The 19,608-nt window shown below is 48.8% G+C and overlaps 1 protein-coding gene across 2 annotated transcripts in view; it reads right to left on the bottom strand.

Annotated features, from left to right (window-relative positions):
- The window catches only part of SH3BP5 (SH3 domain binding protein 5), an 80,098-nt gene that overhangs the window by 47,554 nt on the left and 12,936 nt on the right, over positions 1 to 19,608 (bottom strand). The window contains exons 3-4 of one of the 2 annotated variants that reach the window (XM_067737426.1): positions 5,262 to 5,315; positions 4,424 to 4,552 (exon numbers count right to left, since the gene is read on the bottom strand). In XM_067737426.1, coding sequence (XP_067593527.1) covers positions 4,424 to 4,552; positions 5,262 to 5,315 — 183 coding nt within the window. The remainder of the gene's footprint in view (positions 1 to 4,423; positions 4,553 to 5,261; positions 5,316 to 19,608) is intronic. The other variant, XM_067737427.1, reaches the window with a different exon arrangement.

The following is a 19,608-nucleotide window of genomic DNA, read 5'->3' as shown; positions in this document are numbered from 1 at the left end:
CGACCTGTGCTCCGCAACGGGAGAGGCCACAACAGTGAGAGGCCCGCGTACCGCAAAAAAAAAAAAAAAAAAAATCCGAAGGTCCACCGATGGATGAACGAATAACAAAATGTGGTCTACACATACAGTGGAACGTTATTCAGCCTTAAAAAGGAATGAAATTCCAACACAGGCTACAACATGGATGAACCTTGAAGACATTATGCTAAGTGACAAAAGCCAGTCACAAAAGGACAAACTCTGCACAACTCCACTTACATGGGGTACTTAGAGGAGTCAAATTCAGAGACAGAAAGTAGGACAGTGGTTGCCAAAGGCTGGGGGAAGGGAGGAGTGGGGAGTAATTATTTAATAAGTACAGGGTTGCAGTTGGGAAAATGATAAAGTTCTGAAGGCGGATGGTGGTGAGGGTTACACGGCAATGTGAATGTACTTAATGCTACTGAATCGTGTACTTAAAAACAGTTAGAACGGTAAATCCTATGCTACATACAGTTTACCACCATTTTTTAAAAAGGAAAAAAATCACAAGGGTTGGAACAGGCAGTGATAAAATGACAGGCCCGGGGCCACTGTTGGACTAGTTAGAACACGGGGAGCAGAGAAAGCAAGAAACTGTCTTCCATTCAAGTTTGCTGAGTCACACAGGCTCCACGCCCACCCACCCCCCTTCAGAATGTCCCCCGCCACACACTGAAGGCCAGATGGGCTGGCAGATATGTCAAAGCCACCTTAAAAACAAGCTCTGGCTCACGGACAAAACCCTCAAATAAATCAAAGCCCGTTTCCTGCCCCCACCTGGCCCAGGAAAAAAAACAAGTGCTCTGCCCACTCTTGGCGGAATGTGGATTGGGTTTTCAAGATCACAGAACTGGATCTGACTCCTGGTAGGAAAATGAGTTGACATCAGGAACAATAAAGTCAGTGCAAATTTCTGATGATCAGACACAATTCCTACTGGCCCAACAATCACAAGCCTTTGTAAACGCTTTATGGAAAACCAAGCTGTAGAAGTCTTTTCCTTTGAAGTCTCCGCTGTTCGCTGAGACTCTGGATGGATGGACAGGAGCTTTCCAGACATTATAAAACCATCACTACAGTATTACCGCTTCTTTCTTTTTTTTTAAAGGAGGTATACATCAAATATTAACAGAAGGTATGGGGACTTATTTTCTTCTTTTTGTCTATTTTCTGAATTTTCTACAATCTTTTTTTTAGTGAAACCAAAATCTAAGATCATACAGGGATTCCATCATCAAACATTAGCTCATTTAAGTCCTAAGGACACCTCAGGACTCTCACGGTCCATGACCATCACTGTTTCACTGTTTTCAGATCACTGTTTCCACAGAGACGAGGATGCTGAGGCTCTGAGAACGCAGACACACTTGGAGGAGACGCACTTGGAGGAGACGCTTTGAAGCCATGTCTCAGAGACCATCCCTGCTACACACAGTCAGAGGGGTTTGTATATACAGAAAGGAAGGGGTGGGGGCAAGACCAGAGGAAGAAAACAGGAAGCCCTACTTGGCAGCCCCCTTCACCACCAGGAAGGTCAGAGACAGACTCAGCCTCCTGGCCAAGCCCAGACGGCCCACCGTCCGCAGAGATAAAAAGTGACATCCTCACCCAGCCTCAGCCTGTGAGCGCCCTTCCAGTTCCTCGGCCAGAGACCAACAAGGTCCCTTGGGGCTAAGGGGTAGGGGTCACGCTGAGCCTTTTCTACCCTTCTTCCTGCCCACCTGCGAGAAGGCAGGAGTTTAAGGGGGGGTTTGCAGGCATAATGCCAGGCAGGATTCCCTCAACATTCATCCTGGGCTCTGCCAGCTGACAGAGAGTCACTCAGCCCGAGAGTCTGTATCACCTGATGAGGCCTGATGACTCAGTGACTTGACCACGGGACTCAGTAACTGCACGGTAATTGTCCTCACTGGCCAAGAGATGAGAGGAAGGCGCAAAGCCACACTTCACTGCTGCCCAGCAGTGGGACCCTCCCAACGTAGCTCCCTCCTACCTCTTTTTCCATCAAAGAGGATTGGGGTGAGGAACAAAAAGGGAGTGGTGTGAAATCTATTCCAGGTGTGTCACAGCCAACTGGAGACCCACCCACCAAATGAGATTTGAACAAACCCAACCCAGATGAAGCTGGATTTGCCAGTCATGCTCCTATCCCTCTGCAGGGAAGAAGTCGCGAGTAAAGCGGCAATGGAGAAGGAAAGCTCGGGATGCCAACGGAAGGCCGGGAGGAACATCTGGTCAACCTCATCATTCACTCATTGGTTCATTTGTTTGTTTCCTCAAGACGTGAACACCTTCTGTATGCTGGCAATGACCCAAACAGACCAAATTCCCTGTCTGGGAATTTGTGGAGTTTCACTACTATAAACAAGTAAACAATAACAGGTCGGGGGTGAGAACTGCTATGAAGAAAAAGCCAATCAAGGAATGAGGGCTGGGGTGGCAGAGATGGTGGGCTGGCAGTTGTCATTTAAATGTTAGCCCAGGAAGGCCTTGTTGATAAAGTGAAAGCTGAAGGAGATGGAGTGGACCGTGCAAACCCTATGGTTAAGACAACAAGAAACAGGGGGAGCAGCAGGTTCAAAGACTCTGAGGTAGGAGCATATATGACATCCGTTCAGCCAGAGGAGGGTAAGGCCCATCAGCTGGGGCTGGTGGCTAAACGGCCAACCTCCAGAGGCCCCTGAACACAAAGGTCCCTTTCCCAGCTCTGCTCCAGAATCTGAGCTCAGGGGACCCAGTGGGGAAACTCCCGTGGGGAAGCTACTGCGGAGGCTCCAAGGGGATGCTTTCACAGACCACTATGACATCACCCGACGGCCTGGGGACATGGATGTTCTTATACAGATATTTGTGTCCTCAAAGGGACCGTAAATCCAAGTGTTGAAGACTTTCAGAAGAGGCGGTTTCATGACCTCCTCAGCACTGACCCAATGTTTACATTCAATTATCAGAAATTTCTCCTCAAACCTAACCAGAAGCCTTCTCACTGCAAGGTCAAGACCACTACCACCCTGGGCTATGGTGGGTGAGACACATCGCCAACGTGGGGCACTTTGGAGGGAGGATGCCTTAGGGTTGGGGAGCTTCTGGGGACTGGTGAGCACCTTCTGGAGAAGGGCTCCTTCTCTCTAGAAAGCTGCAGCCTGGGTGGGAACAGAGGGAGGCGGAGAGAAGGACGGCTGCTCAGGCTTGTTGCCGGCCAACAAGTCATGGGCACTTGGATGTTGTACAGTCCAGGGCAGCAGGACAGGGAAGGAAGGGTTTCGGGCAGCTGGTCTGTCTAGGAACAAAGGCCACATTATCTGGAAGGTTCCAACCAGAAAGCTCAGTTCAGCATGCAGAGTGCAAAACCCAAATACGTAGCTAGAATCTCGGCAGAACCACCAAAGCGTCAAGGGGATGAGAAATCTGAGGGGTGCGCGGAACGGGGCAAGGAAGAGGAATGCCCGAGTCCTGGCCCCTTATCCTCGATGGCTCCCGTCTTAACACATTCCTGGGGCTTCGCTTCCCAAGGGCTCGCTTTCCCATCGCCTCCCCCACCCCCGCCCCAGCCCAACAGCACACTGCGCACACACAGTGGGGGCCTGCCGTGGTACCTGCACTCACTGAGCATCCGCTTACAGGAAGAGACCCTGGGAGGCGACAGCATCTTCTGTCACATAACACACAGCAGGGACAGGAACTCAACCGGGACCAGCTCCTCAAGAGTCACCTGAGCAGGAAGCCCCAGTGTGGGCCAAGGAGTGTGAGAGCCTCCAGCCCAGGGCCTGGCACACAGCAGGTACCACCATGTGTTGGGAGCTCTTTTCCTTCCCATTCACAGGGCCTGCATCTCAGGCTGGGAAGTCCTCACATCGGTGACGATCCAAGGAAGACACTCTGAAACCAGCAGCCCCGGCAGTTGCCTGACCACAGCCCCTCTGCCGCCCCTTTTCTGGTCTTGGTTCCTCTGTTGCCTATTTGGGCTCTCAGGACAAAGAACCAATGTTCCAAGAGAAGCAGATGGCTAATTTCTCCCAAACCAGGGAGGAGAATACGAGGGAGGGAGTGTTCCTCCTGCTGTCCGACAGGCAGTCATCAGGGAGGGCGGAGGACAAGCCCGATGTTCTAAGCACAGCCTCTGGTCCGGCCGCCTGGGAGGTGGACCTGGGTACCAGTTCCAGCAGTAAGGCAGCGCCCACTGGTAGGGGCAACCAAATGCCAGCACGCTCACCCTACTAATAGTACCAAGAGCGGGAGTGAAAGCAACCTGTGGGGGGGAGGAAAACAAGGGGCTGACTCCAAACGCACCTGTGGACAAAGCCACAGCTCTCCCGTGCCCCTGAGCTTCAGCAAGAGGCCCACGAGTCAGAGGTGCGCCCATGGCGCGGGGTGGGGTGATGGGCAGAGCAGGAGAGCTTACCTGCCTCGCCACCCTCCGTGCCTCCCAGTAGGGCTTCGAGTCTTCCACAGCTTTGCCAATTTTCTTCACCAGCTCATCCAGTTTCACCGTTGCCTCAACAAGAACAGAGCGGAACTTCTGACGAATGTCCTGCAGACAGGAAATTGAGGACACAGTTCAGGCTTAAGAAGGAACGTGCGGAAATCTGCTTTACTTAACCGGAAGCACCCAGAAGGGCCTCCACTCGGCCTACAAGCCCCTGATTTCATGCCTTTACAAGACGGTGTCTAGAGCACCACCATCCAAGAGAAACTTCCACGATGCTGGAGTGTCCTATGAGCTGCACTGGTCAGTATGACAGCCACTGACCACACATGGCTACTGAACACTTGACACTGACTAGCAAGACTGACGAACTGAGTCTTTAACTTATTTCATTTTAAGTAACTATATTTAAATTTAAACAATGTGGCCAGTGACTACCTCATTGGACAATGCAGGTTAGACTGAAAGGCTCCATCCAGGGGAAGATGCCCAGTCCGGCCACGCCTGGCAGCTTCACTCCCTAATGACGGCACCATTTGCTACACTCCCATGATGTCCCCACCCGTGCAACGTGGTCAACATTAAACAGCGGGTACGCATTTCCCACATGCCAAACCCTGTGCTAGGCCTTGGGCTTGGTCCCTGCTTTCAGGGCACTTCCAGTCTGGTGGGTGAGGGAGGCATTTACAGCCCAACCCAGCGAGTCTGAGCCAGGATGGGACCAGTACAGGTGCCGTGGAACCCAGGGCAGAGAACCTCACCAGGCCAGGTCAGGCGGGCAGGGGGAGGGGGGCGAGGTTAGAGGGAGACTCGCAGGAAACTTCCAGGGGTTACTATCTGCACAGAAGCCTGAATCATGGATGGGCACCTGGGGAGGAGACAAAATACTGAGTCCAGAGTAGGTGGCAGACCAGCGCCCACCGGGTGGGGGGAGGGAGTAGTGTGGCGTTTTCCAGAGACTGAAGGAAGCTGGACGTCTGGAATGCAGAGAATGGCTAGAGATAAGGGCGGCCACCCCTCCCAGAGATGCCACGAGCAAGGTGGCCTGCATAAGAGTTTGGGAGAAAAGAACAGGCAGGTGGGCGGTGCCAGGGTTAACCACGTTGTGAAAGTCAGGAAACCAGATCCATGGATGCCACAAGGAGGAAAAAAAAATTAAAAAGACAACATTTAGTCCCAGGTCTAGGAGGACACGTTGGATGGTCGGTGAGGGCTTCAGAGACCCCACGTCCCTCCCCTCTACTCCTCTGCCCTCGGGCACTGGCCTATCACAGCCATGCCTCAGGGTGTGTGCGGGCGTTTGAGAGCAGAAGTGGGTGCCCAGGGAAAGAGGAACAACACATGATCACCAGCCATGGGGCTGCCCCAAGAGCAGCCGGCCGCACTGCTGGTAAAACACGTGAGCTTCGCTGGCTACAAAGGGGCTGCCTCGCTATCTGAAAACTATTTCTAAACATAAAATTATATGGGCCTCTTGGGCCAACAGGATGGCTCATGGGGGTGAGGAAGGCCCCGATCACTTCTAATTTCCTTTCCCCCATCATCTCATACCCTGGGTTTTCTAGATGGGTTTGAAAGTGCCAGGGCTGCAGCATATGAAGACATGGCCTTTGTCTTGTATGGGAGCTTCTCAGCTCCTGAGTCCCATCCTACTTCTGACAGAGGCCTTGGTTGCTTCCCCCAGGCCTGTATCCTCCTCATTATCATAATTTTCTCTGCCTTCCCTCCTATCTGGCCAGGCTTGCAGTCACGTGCTACAGCTACAGCTGCCGAAGACGGAACAAGGCTAGGCTTGTCCTCCAGAGGACGCGCCACAGATGCATGCAGGCCGCCAGGGACAAGCAAAGCTCCACCGAGCTTCTGTTAGACTTGACTTCCTGTACGTGGGAGGTAACAGGTTGTCTAGAGCTCGGGATTTGTATCAGAGAGATGGATCTAATCCTGGTTAAACCTCTTTCTGTGAGGTCCCCATCAGGTAACTTCCTTATGAATAATTTTTAGTACCTATAAAATGGTGACTTTCCATCTCATAGGGAGGGCTGTTGGAAGGAATAAGAGAGAATGCAAACATAAAACACCTACTAGTTCCTGGGCACACGGCAGGTATTCAATAAATGCACACAATTCTTTTCCCCCCGGCATAAAAAGAGACCCACGATCCTATTAAACACCACCAAGGGGGTGGCTCTGAGGCAGGGGGAGCTGACGTGAGGGCGGGAATAACCTGCTACCGTGTGGGCAGAGGCTTGGCAGACGCACCTACACACATGGCTGAATCCTCCCACTCAGCACCCTGGTGGGGAAGGGGCCAGCACCACGTCCAGACCACAGGTGGGAACACCAGGGGCCAAATCAGTCAGCGTGTGACCCAGGGCAGGTCACGCCATCACTCTGCACCTCCTCTGGGAAATGAGAACTGTGCCCCAAACCAGTGGCCTATGGGCCCACAGGCTTAGGGCCTTCAGCCGCTACGCTGTGTACTAAATGTCAGGAAAAATCGTATATTTTTTTAAATGCGGATGCTCACATTTCTCGTAAAAAAAAAAAAAAAAAAAATTTTTTAAATCAGATGATCTGGCCAAACTGGGCCCCCATTCCTACTTGGCAACCACTGGCTAGAAGTAAAGGAGAAGACACCCCTTGGAGACTGTCCTTTCCAGTCCCCACGTCCTGTGCCTGAGCCACACCCAGCCTGCTTCACTCACTGAGCTCCCCTGCCAGGCCCTCAGAGACTTCTGATTTGCCCAGAGCTATTCTGGGCACCAGTGCCTATAAGCCACCTGCCTGCATGAGGCGGGTACAGGGAACAGATGGACAGTTTCCCTTGGGGCAGACACTTACAGATGCTTTCATTCCATCAGCATATGCAATCACTAACAACCTTACCAGGTCGGTGCTATGGTTGTTCCTTTTCTTCTTAATTGAAGTATCGTTGATTTTCAGTGTTGTGTTAGTTTCAGGTGTACAGCTCAGGTGCACAGCACAGTGATTCAGCTATACATGTCTATCTATTCTTTTTCAGATTCTTTTCCATCATAGGTTATTACAAAACCTTGAGTATAGTCCCCTGTGGGTGCTATGGTTGTTATCCACATTTTACAAAGAGGGAAACTGAGGCACAGAGCAACTAGGTAGCTTGCTGAAGGTCGCAAAGCTGGGAAACAGCTCAGCCAAGATTTAAACTCAAGCGGTAAATAAATAAGCACCGTGCAGTGTGATAAGTACTAAGACCTCAGTCTACACACTGCAGTGAACACACAACCAGGAAGGACACACCCAGAGAAAGCACCATTCCAGCCAGGCCTTGGATGGAGGAGGATTTCACCAGACAGAGAAGGGGGCATCGAAGGACCAGCAAAGAAGGGTGGCAGGTGGGAGGGCTGGTGGGACGGAGGAAGGAAAGGCACGTGGGCCACACTGAGGCCTTTGAACTCTATCCCACACGCAATGGGAGACAGGGTGGGTTTCTCGTGTGAGTCTCAATTTACTTGCCACATGCCTGTCGTCAGCAATGCTTGAAGAATTCTCTACCACAAAAAACAAAAGTTCGCATCGTTCCCTGGACGGCATGTCTGTGAATAGATCTTTCCTAGCTGTAACAGTGTAAACGCCAAACACTGACAACAACGCAGTCCTGCTGGGAGGGACGGGGGTGGCGGAGGACACAGGAGGAAGGAGACTAAAGCCTCATCTTCCATAGGGGGTGTCCGCAGATAAGAACTAAAACTAGGGCTTCCCTGGTGGCACAGTGGTTGAGAGTCCGCCTGCCGATGCAGGGGACATGGGTTCGTGCCCCGGTCCGGGAAGATCCCACATGCCGCAGAGTGGCTGGGCCCGTGAGCCATGGCCGCTGAGCCTGCGTGTCCAGAGCCTGTGCTCTGCAACGGGAGAGGCCGCAACACTGAGAGGCCCACGTACCGCAAAAAAAAAAAAAAAAAAAAAGAACTAAAACTAAAAAGTCAAGAAGTAGCCACACAAAGCCTACTGTTTAGAGTCACAGAAGTAACAGAATCCAACAGCACATTAAAAGGGTCAGACACCACGATCAAGTGGGGTTTATCCCAGGAATGCAAGGATTCTTCAATATACGCAAATCAATCCACGGGATACACCATATTAACAATCTGAAGGATAAAAACCATATGATCATCTCAGTAGATACAGAAAAAGCTTTTGACAAAATTCAATACCCATTTATGATAAAACCTCTCCAGAAAGTAGGCACAGGGGGAACTTTCCTCAACATAATAAAAGCCATATACCACAAACCCACAGCCAACATCGTCCTCAATGGTGAAAAACTGAAAGCATTTCTTCTAAGATCAGGAACAAGACAAGGATGTCCACTCTCGCCACTATTATTCAACACAGTTTTGGAAGTCCTAGCCACGGCAATCAGAGAAAGAAAAGAAATAAAAGGAATCCAAATTGGAAAAGAAGAAGTTAAACTGTCACTGTTTGCAGATGACATGATACTATACATAGAGAATCCTAAAGATGCCACTAGAGTCACAGATGTAAATACCTAAATAATCAGCTAAAATATGTTAAACTGATCAATTAAATTGCCTCTAAGGGAGAAATAAATGGGGATGGGGTGGGGGGAGGGTGTTGTCTGTTTTATTTTGTTTTCTGCCCTTTTTAAAATTGTAGTAAAATATCACGGTGGATTTTTAAGCAGAGGCATCACCAGATCAAATCTGGGTTTTACCAAAGAGTGGACTGGGGTCTTCATTTGAGTCTGGTCGGCAGATTCAGGGACCACCAGCCTGGTCAAGCGTGTGACCATCAAAGGGTGTTGGGCCCAGGAAATATGATTTGACGTCAGCGTCTTCCTCTATAAAAGAGGCTGTGTTGCCAGAGAGGATGACGCATGGCTGGCCGACAGCCAAGCACCAACAACTTATTCATCCAAGACGTGTTAAAAGCTAAACATAAAGCCAGCCTTCTTCCTGATAAAAGAGTGGGCCTAGTTCTGGTACCATCCCACAGAGGGTCATGGCTACCTGAGTAATAATTCACTACAAATGCTGGGGTGTGGGAGCCCACAAACCAAAACCTTTCCTGCCTACCCAACATAATAGCCCTGATTTTCCCAGGCCTCACCCTGGTCCCAGAACTGGTCCCATGCCTGGCCAATCAGTCGGGGATACTCCTAGCCTCAGGGATTGCTGAGGGAGGGCACGGGACTGATCAGAACCAGTAAGATTTCATTCTGGGACTTTTCTGAAACTGTTAGAGGAACTTTTTGCACTGAGATGGCTGAGAAGATGGAATGAAAGCTGGAGCAGACTGCAGCCATCTTGGCACCATGAGGGCAGAGCCTGCCAAAGGCAGGGAGGGAGTCCCTATGACACTTTGAGCTCTTGGTCCTAGCAATGCTTTACAGTCTAACCCCATACTCCACTCTCCTAGAGCCAAAATAATGCACACACACACCCAATTGTCCCCCCTCGCTTTATGTTGTGTTTAAGTTATTTGGAATTGAATTTCTACCATTTGCAACTGAATTAAGCTTTTAAAAAACTGAAAAATACTGTATGCCTTAAGGTAGTCATATTAATGTATTCAGGGAGGGGAAAGTCAATCCACAGTCTATAATGTGGCAAAGCACTGTAACTAAATACAGGTAACTGCTGGAGGGCTTCTGCCCCTGATAATAAAGCCATGCTTATGAGGAGCAGGGTCTGGGGAACTTAATTCAACCTACCCCGTATAAAGCATTTCTTTTTTTTTTTTTTTAATCCATCTTAAGGCCAGCTGGCCACAACTGAACTTGTGTTTTTTGCCTTATTTCCTAGTGCGAGAAAAGACTCGACCGTGGTTCTTTGTCTCCTACAATTACAGGCAAATGTGTCTCCCAAGATCAGAATGGGGGCTGCTTCCAAGAGTGCCCAGGGAGGAGAGCCGGCTGTTTTCCCTACGGTAAGTGACCCATGGAGGGAAGCAGTTCAGAAGTACAAACACCTCAGGAGAACGAGTAGAGCTTTCACCAGTCAACAAAAATAAGCCACATACCAGCCAGGGCTGTTTACCAGCTGATTTTTTTTAGATCACCACTTGAAGGAGTTCTAAAAGGGCTCCCTCGGCCTGGATGAGGCCTCAGATCTTCCAATCTCAAAACTGTGTCACATCCACCAGGTGACTCAGACTGAGGGCAATTTCTTCACGCAGAGAACTGCTGAGGGTGGCAGTCTCCCTGTTTGAATACGTCAGTGTGTCAAAAATGCAGCGCCCTATCAGACAGGAACCTCAGCCCCACGAAACCAGCACCCGTGGGCCTTGGAAACAGCGAGCAGGGGTCACCACCCTGGGGACAATCCTGTTTTCTGGCCAATCCACTCACTCAAGCCTCGATGATCTCACCTGTAAGCTGAGAAGGGCAGCCTCTCCCCTTCACAAAGACGTCCCCAGAACCAAGCGAGATTAGGACACGATGTCAGTTTTTAAAAATAACTGTCCTACAAATTAAGGGTGACACCAAACTTCAAAAGATCCCTAGTCATGCCATTTATAAATACACTGCTTTCTGCTCATGGAAAGATTTCACAGGCATGATCTGAGACTCACAAGGACCCTGTAGGACAGGATGGCCAGGCTCAGCAAGAAGGGCGGTCCCCAGTCTCCAGATAAGAGACCTCAGCCCCAGGGGAGAAGTGCTGTCTTGACCTAAGGTCACACGCAGGGGAGCATCAGGCTAGCGTCAGGAGCACAGACCACTAGTCCTAAGTTCCATGTGTCTTTCCCTTCACCTCTGGCTCCCAAAGTCTGGTCCAGGGAACACAGGGGTAGGGACTGGGGGTTCCCTGAGACCTTTTCTGGGAGTCTGCAAGGTCAAAACCATTTTCATAATTGAGTTCGACTTAATTTGCCTCTTTCACCTTCATTCTCTCATGAGCGTTGAGTGGAGTTTCCAGAGACTGCTTGAGCGGTGACATCAAGAGACAGAACGCAGAAGCAGAAGTGAGCATCCAGCTCGCCTATTAAGCCAGACATGAAAGAGACTCATAAAAACCATAAAATGACAGCTTTCTTTTCACGGGTTTCTTTTGGTTTGGGAAAACAGTTATTTTTGATAAGATATATTCTTTACGCTGACAGGTAATAGGCTTATTACTGTCATTTTTAATGAATGAATACAAGTGTTTAAAACAACTCTGTTTTAATCTCTAACACGGCAGATACTGTAGATGCTCCCCACAAAAAACAAAAGCTCTGAAATGCTCAGTGATCACAGGAGTGTAAAAGGAACCTCAGGCCCAAAAGCAGCGGGCGAGGTTTGCAAGGCACAAATAAGAGACACGGATGTAGAGAACAAATGTATGGACACCAAGGGGGGAAAGCGGTGGGAATGTACTGGGAGATTGGGATTGACATATATACACTTATATGTATAAAATAGATAACTAATAAGAACCTGCTGTATAGCACAGGGAACTCTACTTCACTTTGCTGTACAGTAGATACTAACACAACACTGTAAAACAACTATACCCCAATTAAAAAAAAAAAGAAGCATCGGGTCAGCTGGTACCACCAAACCACACCCTGCCCCTGGGCTGCCCTGCAGAGACCCTGCTGGAGGGAAACACCAGTGTATTTTCAGTAACAGAGAAGCAGCTATTCCTTCTCAGGCCTTCCCAAGAGGAGAAAGCCTCCATTTGGGGTCACTATCTCTTCATAGCCCTTCTTCACGTTTGCTAATCTCCTTTTTAAGAAAGGGGGAGTTAGGCTCAGAGCCCTCCCCAAAGGGAATCTGCTAGAATTTGATAGGCAAAACAATAAACCCACTGGAAACAAAAGAGCATTGCTCTGCAAAATCAGCAAGTGGGACCCTATGAGTTGGGCACGTCCATATGATTCTTCACTGAAGTGAAAGAGTGGCATTGACATATATACGCTACTAAATGTAAAATAAATAGCTAGTGGGAAGCAGCCACATAGCACAGGGAGATCAGCTTGGTGCTTTGTGACCGCCTAGAGGGGTGGGATATAGGGAGGGTGGGAGGGAGGGAGGGAGACGCAAGAGGGAGGGGATATAGGGATATATGTACACATATAGCTGATTCACTTTGTTATACAGCAGAAACTAACACAACAATGTAAAGCAATTATACTCCAATAAAGATATTAAAAAAATAATAAAAAAGAAAATAAAATGTTAGAAAAAAAGCCTGCTTGAAACAAAGTTATTTCCCTTTGATGACTTTTCACTTCTGGTCATGAAGTCTCATTTTCAAACAAACTTAAGTACGAATGTGAATCCAGGAAAATACGGAATAAACAGTACATAAGAACTAGAACAAGGCAAAAATTATGACAGAGGCAGAAGAACGAGAGAGTGGGGATGTAAAGTCTCTGTATCAGGAATGTTCCAGAATTCCACGATGAAAGGCACCCCCGGAAACACTCCAACTTCCTGACCAATTCTAAGGTACCTGAAACGTTTTTAATGTTACTACAACATGTTTTTTTCCCCACCCATCCAATCTATTCTTTAACAGCACTTGTGGTAGCTACTAAAACACACAAAGAAACCACTTTCCTAGAGCTTCGGTGAAAGGGATCAAGTGTCCTCCAGGGCTGGCTGCTAGAACTTTCTGCAACAATGCAGATGTTCTGTATCTGTGTAGCTCACTACAGAGGCCACCGGCCACAGGCGGCTAAATGAAAACTTGAAATGTGCTTAGTGCAGCTAACTGGATTTTGTATTAAATTTTAATTTTTAAAGTGTACTTCAAATCGCCCCATGGGGCTAGTGGCTGCCATCCCGGACAGCACAGGTCCAGCTCCTGGACCCCAGATTTCACCCCGCTCCCCACTCGGAGAGATCACGCCACGCTCCTGGGTCCTCCTGCTGCCTTGTCTCCTTGCCTCTGCCTGTTTTTTCTTGCCACAAGGAGCGGCTGTCACAGCCCTGTGAGAAGGGCGGCCAGGACAATCTGATTTCACCTTCAGGAATTCTGCAGCAGAGGCAGAAGTGGAAAAACGGCGCCAGGGCAGAGCCGGGACCTGGGGAGCCAAACCAGAAAGGCCGAGGCAAGAGGGCCCAGGAGCAGAGAAGAGGCAGAGGTGGAGAAGGGGAGGGGCGAGGGCAGGAGCCCCTGGGGGGCTGGAGCCAGCCCCTCCCCGCCCAGCACCCCTCAGGCCCAATTCCCCATCAACGAGTTTCATCCAACCAGGGAGCCTGGTGAAGACAGCTGCAAAAGGATGGAAACGTGCATGGAAAAGAAAGAAGGGGGAGACAGTACCAGGGCCTCCGAGTTAGAAGCAGCAGAATCGCTACCGGGACCTCTAGCCTAGCTCCCTCCCTCCACCCCCCTTCTTTCCCACCTCAAACCCCAACTTCAGAGGCAGAGGCTTCTTGAGGCATCTGCCAAGCCCACCTTCTGTGGGGACTGTGCCTCACGCGTAAGCAGAGCCCCGCTGCTGTGCTTCTGACACAAGACCCTCTCCCAGGGGACAAAACGGAGGAAGCCAGAGGGGGGAGAGATGGGGACACAGAGAGAGTTGACCGAGAGGGAAGAGAAAGCAAACGAGAGAAGGGGAGGCAGCAGAGGGGGAATGCAGGCGATGATCCTGCTTCCCGACCCGAATTCTGCAATTACACAGCCACATCATTTATCAACCTTTGGCAAAGGCACCTTTGAGAGTGAGGACTGCAAATAACGATGCTGGGATGCTTGGTGTCCCTACTCAAGGCTCTACAACGCCCTCCCCACCCTTGGGGTTCATGAAGGAAAATCCTGCCTTTTATTTAAGCCGTTTGAGTGGTTTGGAAGAAAGTGTAGGGGATTCCATCCCAGCTCCAGACCCAGGGTCAGGCCCTGTGCAGATCGGCAGCCTTGGTGACAAGGTCAGCCCTGCTTCCTCTTTCCACAGCACCACACCATCTGTCCTGGTTCTGGGCCACCAAGAGCTTCCTTCCACTGAGAGAGGAGAAAAGGAAAGTAAGAAAAGACGGTTGGTCAGCATGGTTTCCTGGGCCCAGTTGGCCTCTTCCGAGGTTATCAAGGGTCTGAGAGCTTTTTTAGGCCTAAGTGGAACCAAGTTACTCCCAGGCAGAAAGGCTGTGCTCTAGAATTCTGATTTGACTAGAGGGATGTTTCCAAACAAGCAGGTGAGGACCCCCTCCCATCTCCCAGAGCACAAGCAGCCCCCGCAGCTGTCCCCACACTGGACCACCCAGCTTCGTGCAACATCAAGATTCCACAGCCATTTGGAGGCCGAGTTAAGGCAGTCGGTAGGTCTGGGAATAAGGAAAAAGCTCTTTTTTCAACTTCTTTAGTTTGAAATAATTTCAGACTTGGAAAAAATGAGGGTAAGATGCAGACTTGATGTCCCTTTACCCTGAAGTATTTCAGTGTGTATTTCCTAAAGATGAGGACATTCTCTCACAGAACCAGAGTACGATGATCAAAATCAGAAAATTAACATTGATACGATGCCATTAATCCAGTCTATGACTTTGTTCAAATTGCATCAACTGTCCCACCAACGTCTTTTACAGCAAAGGGAAAAAGATATTTTTCCTGGTCCAGGATCCAGTCCAGGACTCAAACGGCATCTACTGTCAATCTCTCTCTAGTCTCCCTACTCTGGAAGCATTCTTCAGTTTTTCATGGCCTTGATAGTTTTCAATAATATGAACCAGTTATTGTGTAGAATGTCTGTCACTGGGAAAGACTCACTTTCAATTCACCTTTTTTGTTGATGTTACGTAGGCAGGAGCCACCAGGATGGAATCTAACCAATTACAAAAAAATACGTTTAAATAGCCTAAGGTCCAAAGCACCACAAAGGAGAAAACCCAACAGCCCTTTAGTCTTCAGGCACAACGGTCAATTGTATGAGGCCCAGGAGGAGGGACAGAAGCTACATAACCACCCTACACACACACACACACACACACACACACACAGTCAGACACACATACACAGAAAGACACAGGCACACTCATGCACACAGACACCCTCTCTCACACACACAGTGACACACACATACACAGCAGAGCTGAGAAGGCTGAAAGGACCCGCTGCTTTTTTCACTCAGAGCCAAACGCATGTGTTTTTTTTTTTGGTTTTTTTTCGGTACACGGGCCTCTCATTGTTGTGGTCTCTCCCGTTGCGGAGCACAGGCTCCGGACGCGCAGGCTCAGCGGCCATGGCTCACGGGCCCAGCCACTCCGCGGCATGTGGGATCTTCCCGGACCAGGGCACGAACCCGTGACCCCTGCATCGGCAGGAGGACTCTCAACCACTGAGCCACCAGGGAAGCCCCAAACACATGTTTTTAAATCCACAAGATTCTTAGTGTGAGAGGAGGCAGAACTGCTGAAACTGAGGCATTTTATGGAGTTCAACCACAAGTGAACTATCTCCATGTCTGCACCAAAAGGCTTAACATATTTCCTCAATTTTAAGACTCACTTTTTTTCAAACATTTGCTAATATTAGGGGTACTTCCCTGGTGGCCCAGTGGTTAAGAATCCGCCTGCCATTGCAGGGGATATGGGTTCGATCCCTGGTCCAGGAAGATCCCACATGCTGTGGAGCAACTAAGCCCATGCACCACAACTACTGAAGCCCGCGTACCCTAGAACCGCAACTGCTGAGCCCACGCACTGCCAACTACTGAAGCCCACACGCTCCGGGGCCTGTATGCCGCAAATACTGAACCCACGTGCTTCAACTACTGAAGCCTGTGGGCCTAGAGCCCGTGCTCTGCAACAAGAAAAGCCACTGCAATGAGAAGCCTGCGCACCGCGACAAAGAGTAGCCCTCGCCTGCCGCAACTAGAGAAAGCCTGCGCGCAGCAGCAAAGACCCAATGCAGCCAAAATAAATAAATAAAATAAAATAGGCCTTCCTATTTTAAAAAAATGTGCAAATATTGGATTTTAGACGGATCATACAAATAATGTGAACATTTATCAGGGGTGATGTTTCAGCCACCCATCAAGCAGTTATGCAATACAAGTTCTGTTTTAAATTAACATGAGTGTCAGCATCAGGGCAATGGTGAGTTCACGGCCCGGCCTAGGGAAGCTCGAGGGACCAGGCAGTGAGGCCTCTGTGGAAAGCACGCACCCCCCTCCCAGCACTCCAGGCAAGCTGCTGCCTTGCTCCTCTTGGAGGACCTTCCTCCTGACTGCAGCTCACGGAACAGAACGGAAAGAAAGGAGGACGAAGGACGCAAAGGAAACAAAGTAAAAATCCACTGCCATTGGTTTAAGAGACACGGAAGAACCCGGAAGTGGCTAAAAACAGGAAAAGTGGCTGCTTCTAGCAGAACTGGGGGTGGGAAGGAATGAGGCAGAGGACTTTCATTTTCTCAGGGGCTTTTCTTCAACTATGTGCAAGTATTGCTTCAATAAATATCAGACTTTAATTTGGCTGCAGCACAGATTGACCAATGTTTTGTATTTCCCCATCATCAAGACTGAGGGGGACTCAGCTCATTCAGCATGTGGCTAGATTCAAATCAAAATCTCAATCATTCCAGTAAACTGGTGCAGCCACTATGGAAAACAGTATGAAGGTTCCTCAAAAAACTGAAAATAGGGACTTCGCTGGTAGTCCAATGGTTAAGACTCCGCACTCCCAATGCAGGGTGCCTGGGTTCGATCCCTGGTCAGGGAACTAGATCCCGCATGCCACAACTAAAGATCCCACATGCTGCAGCTAAAAGAGCCTGCATGCCGCAACTAAGGAGCCCACATGCTGCAACTAAAGATCCCGCATGCCGCAACTAAACATCCTGCATGCCACAACTAAAAAAGTTCCCGCGTGCCGCAACTAAAGATTCTGCATGTCACAATGAAGATCCTGCACGCAGCAACAAAGATCCCGCATGCCGCAACTAAGACCCAGCGTAGCCAAATAAATAATTTCTTTCTTTTAACTGAAAATAGAGCTGCCATATGATCCAACAATCCCACTCCTGGGCATATATCTTGACAAAACTGTAATTCAAAAAGGTACATGCACCCCAATGTTCACAGCAGCACTATTCACAATAGCCAAGACATGGAAACAACCTAAACGCCCATTGACAGATGAATGGATAAAGAAGACATGGTACATATACACAATGGAATACTACTCAGCCATAAAAAAGAATGAGATAATGCCATTTGTAGCAACATGGATGGACGTAGAGATTATCATACTAAGTGAAGAAAGTCAGACAGAGAAAGACAAATACCGTATGGTATCACTTACATGTGGAATCTAAAATATGACACAAATGAACTTATCTACAAAAGTTTGTGAGGACTCACAAACATAGAGAACAGACTTGTGGTTGCCAAGGGGGTTGGGGGAGGGATGGATTGGAAGTGTGGGATTAGCAGATGCAAACTATTATATAGAGAATAGATAAACAACAAGGTCCTACTGTATAGCACAGAGAACTATATTCAATATCCTGTGATAAACCATAATGGAAAATAATATGAAAAAAATGCATATATATGTATAACTGAATCACTTTGCTATACAGCTGAAATTAACACAACACTGTAAATCAACCATACTTCAATAAAATAATTTTTTTAAAAAATCTCGGTCATTCAATATCAGGGCTGGAAAAGCCACTGCCCATCATTTAGCTCAGAGGCTGCCATTTCACAAAGGAGGAAACTGAAGCCTCTCCCAAGGATGTGTATTTGGCGAGCGTCAGGGCAAAGACTGAAAACTTGTTCTAGATCAGCATTCTTTCATCTCACCAGCCTCAGTGAGGACCTGTGAAGCAGAGCCTCCACACCCACAAACACACATATTAAAAACTACTTCAGGGGGCTTCCCTGGTGGCGCAGTGGTTGAGAGTCCGCCTGCCGATGCAGGGGACACGGGTTCGTGCCTCAATCCGGGAAGATCCCACATGCCGCGGAGCAGCTGGGCCCGTGAGCCATGGCCGCTAAGCCTGCGCGTCCGGAGCCTGTGCTCCGCAACGGGAGAGACCACAACAGTGAGAGGCCCGCGTACCGCAAAAAAAAAAAAAAAAAACTACTTCAGGGCATGGGCTCCAGCCTCAGACTCCTGGATTCAAATCTTGGGTCCTCATCCCATTGGCCATGTGACCCGTGAGAACTGGTTCAATCTCCATGTCTCATCAATGTCCTCAAGACATTGTGTTAGTTTTGAGAACTAACAGGATAAACTATACAAACCACTTAGCACAGTGCTTGGAATAACAATAAGCTTTTGATAAATAATCGTGACTTTTACGCAGGTGTTGTTATTCAATAAATAGCAATGGTTAGAAAGGGAAGGGCCGAAGCTGGCTGAACGTATTATATGCTAGGTACTGTGCCAGGCACTTTACAATCATGACCTTATTTAATCCTTAACAACCCTGCAAGATAGGTATTGCTCTTCCCACTTTAGAGAGCAGGAAATGAAAAACCCAGAAAAGCTAAAAACCTTGCCAAGACTGCACAGCTTATGAAGAGGCAGAGGGAGAATTCAAACCTAGCTCTCCTGAACTCCCAAGCCCATGCTTTTCCTCTATTAGCTCCAAAACAAGTTTTCCTATGCTTTTTTGATCCCAGGGTTCACAGCATCAAAGTATGATTTGCTTGAACAAGTTCCAACTTGGGGAGTGGATCCAATTTCCAGCAAATGCATGCAATACCAGGATCCTATTTCTGCAGTGGGGACGCTAGCAAAACCCGTGGCAGGGAAAGAAAGCAGCGCTCAAGAGCTATCCAAGGAGCTTAAGAACCTTCCCCCTGAATTTATAAAGTGTCTGTCTAGCTACTGTACTTTGGGGACTCTAGGCTCCACTAATTTTCTGTAATAGGCATTGAAGCCATGGCATAATATTCTCTCAGACAACATTTTTAAGAAACAGGCAAAGCAAAGAATTTCCTATCGCAAGACCCACAGCACTGCTCAAAACTGCTCCCTCTTGCTTTAATTGTAGCTGGTTGGTTTAAGGGTTATTGACAGAACGAATCAAAGTCCTTGCTCTGCTGGATGGTTAACTATTAACGCAGTTCGGCAAGGCACTGTGAAATGTGGCTGTTCGTGAAGCCAACGGACATCCTGCGGGCCTCAGAACGAGTCACTGTCTCTGTATCACCACCAGGAGTGTGGCCATTCTAAAACAGGGCTCGAAATGCTTTAGGACTGCTCCCATCAAGAGATGGCGTCTGGG

This window comes from Pseudorca crassidens, chromosome 5 (assembly GCF_039906515.1).
Source record: "Pseudorca crassidens isolate mPseCra1 chromosome 5, mPseCra1.hap1, whole genome shotgun sequence".
NCBI classification, from domain to species: domain Eukaryota; kingdom Metazoa; phylum Chordata; class Mammalia; order Artiodactyla; family Delphinidae; genus Pseudorca; species Pseudorca crassidens.
Note: the sequence above shows the minus strand (reverse complement) of the source record. Positions and strands in the feature narration are given on the sequence as shown.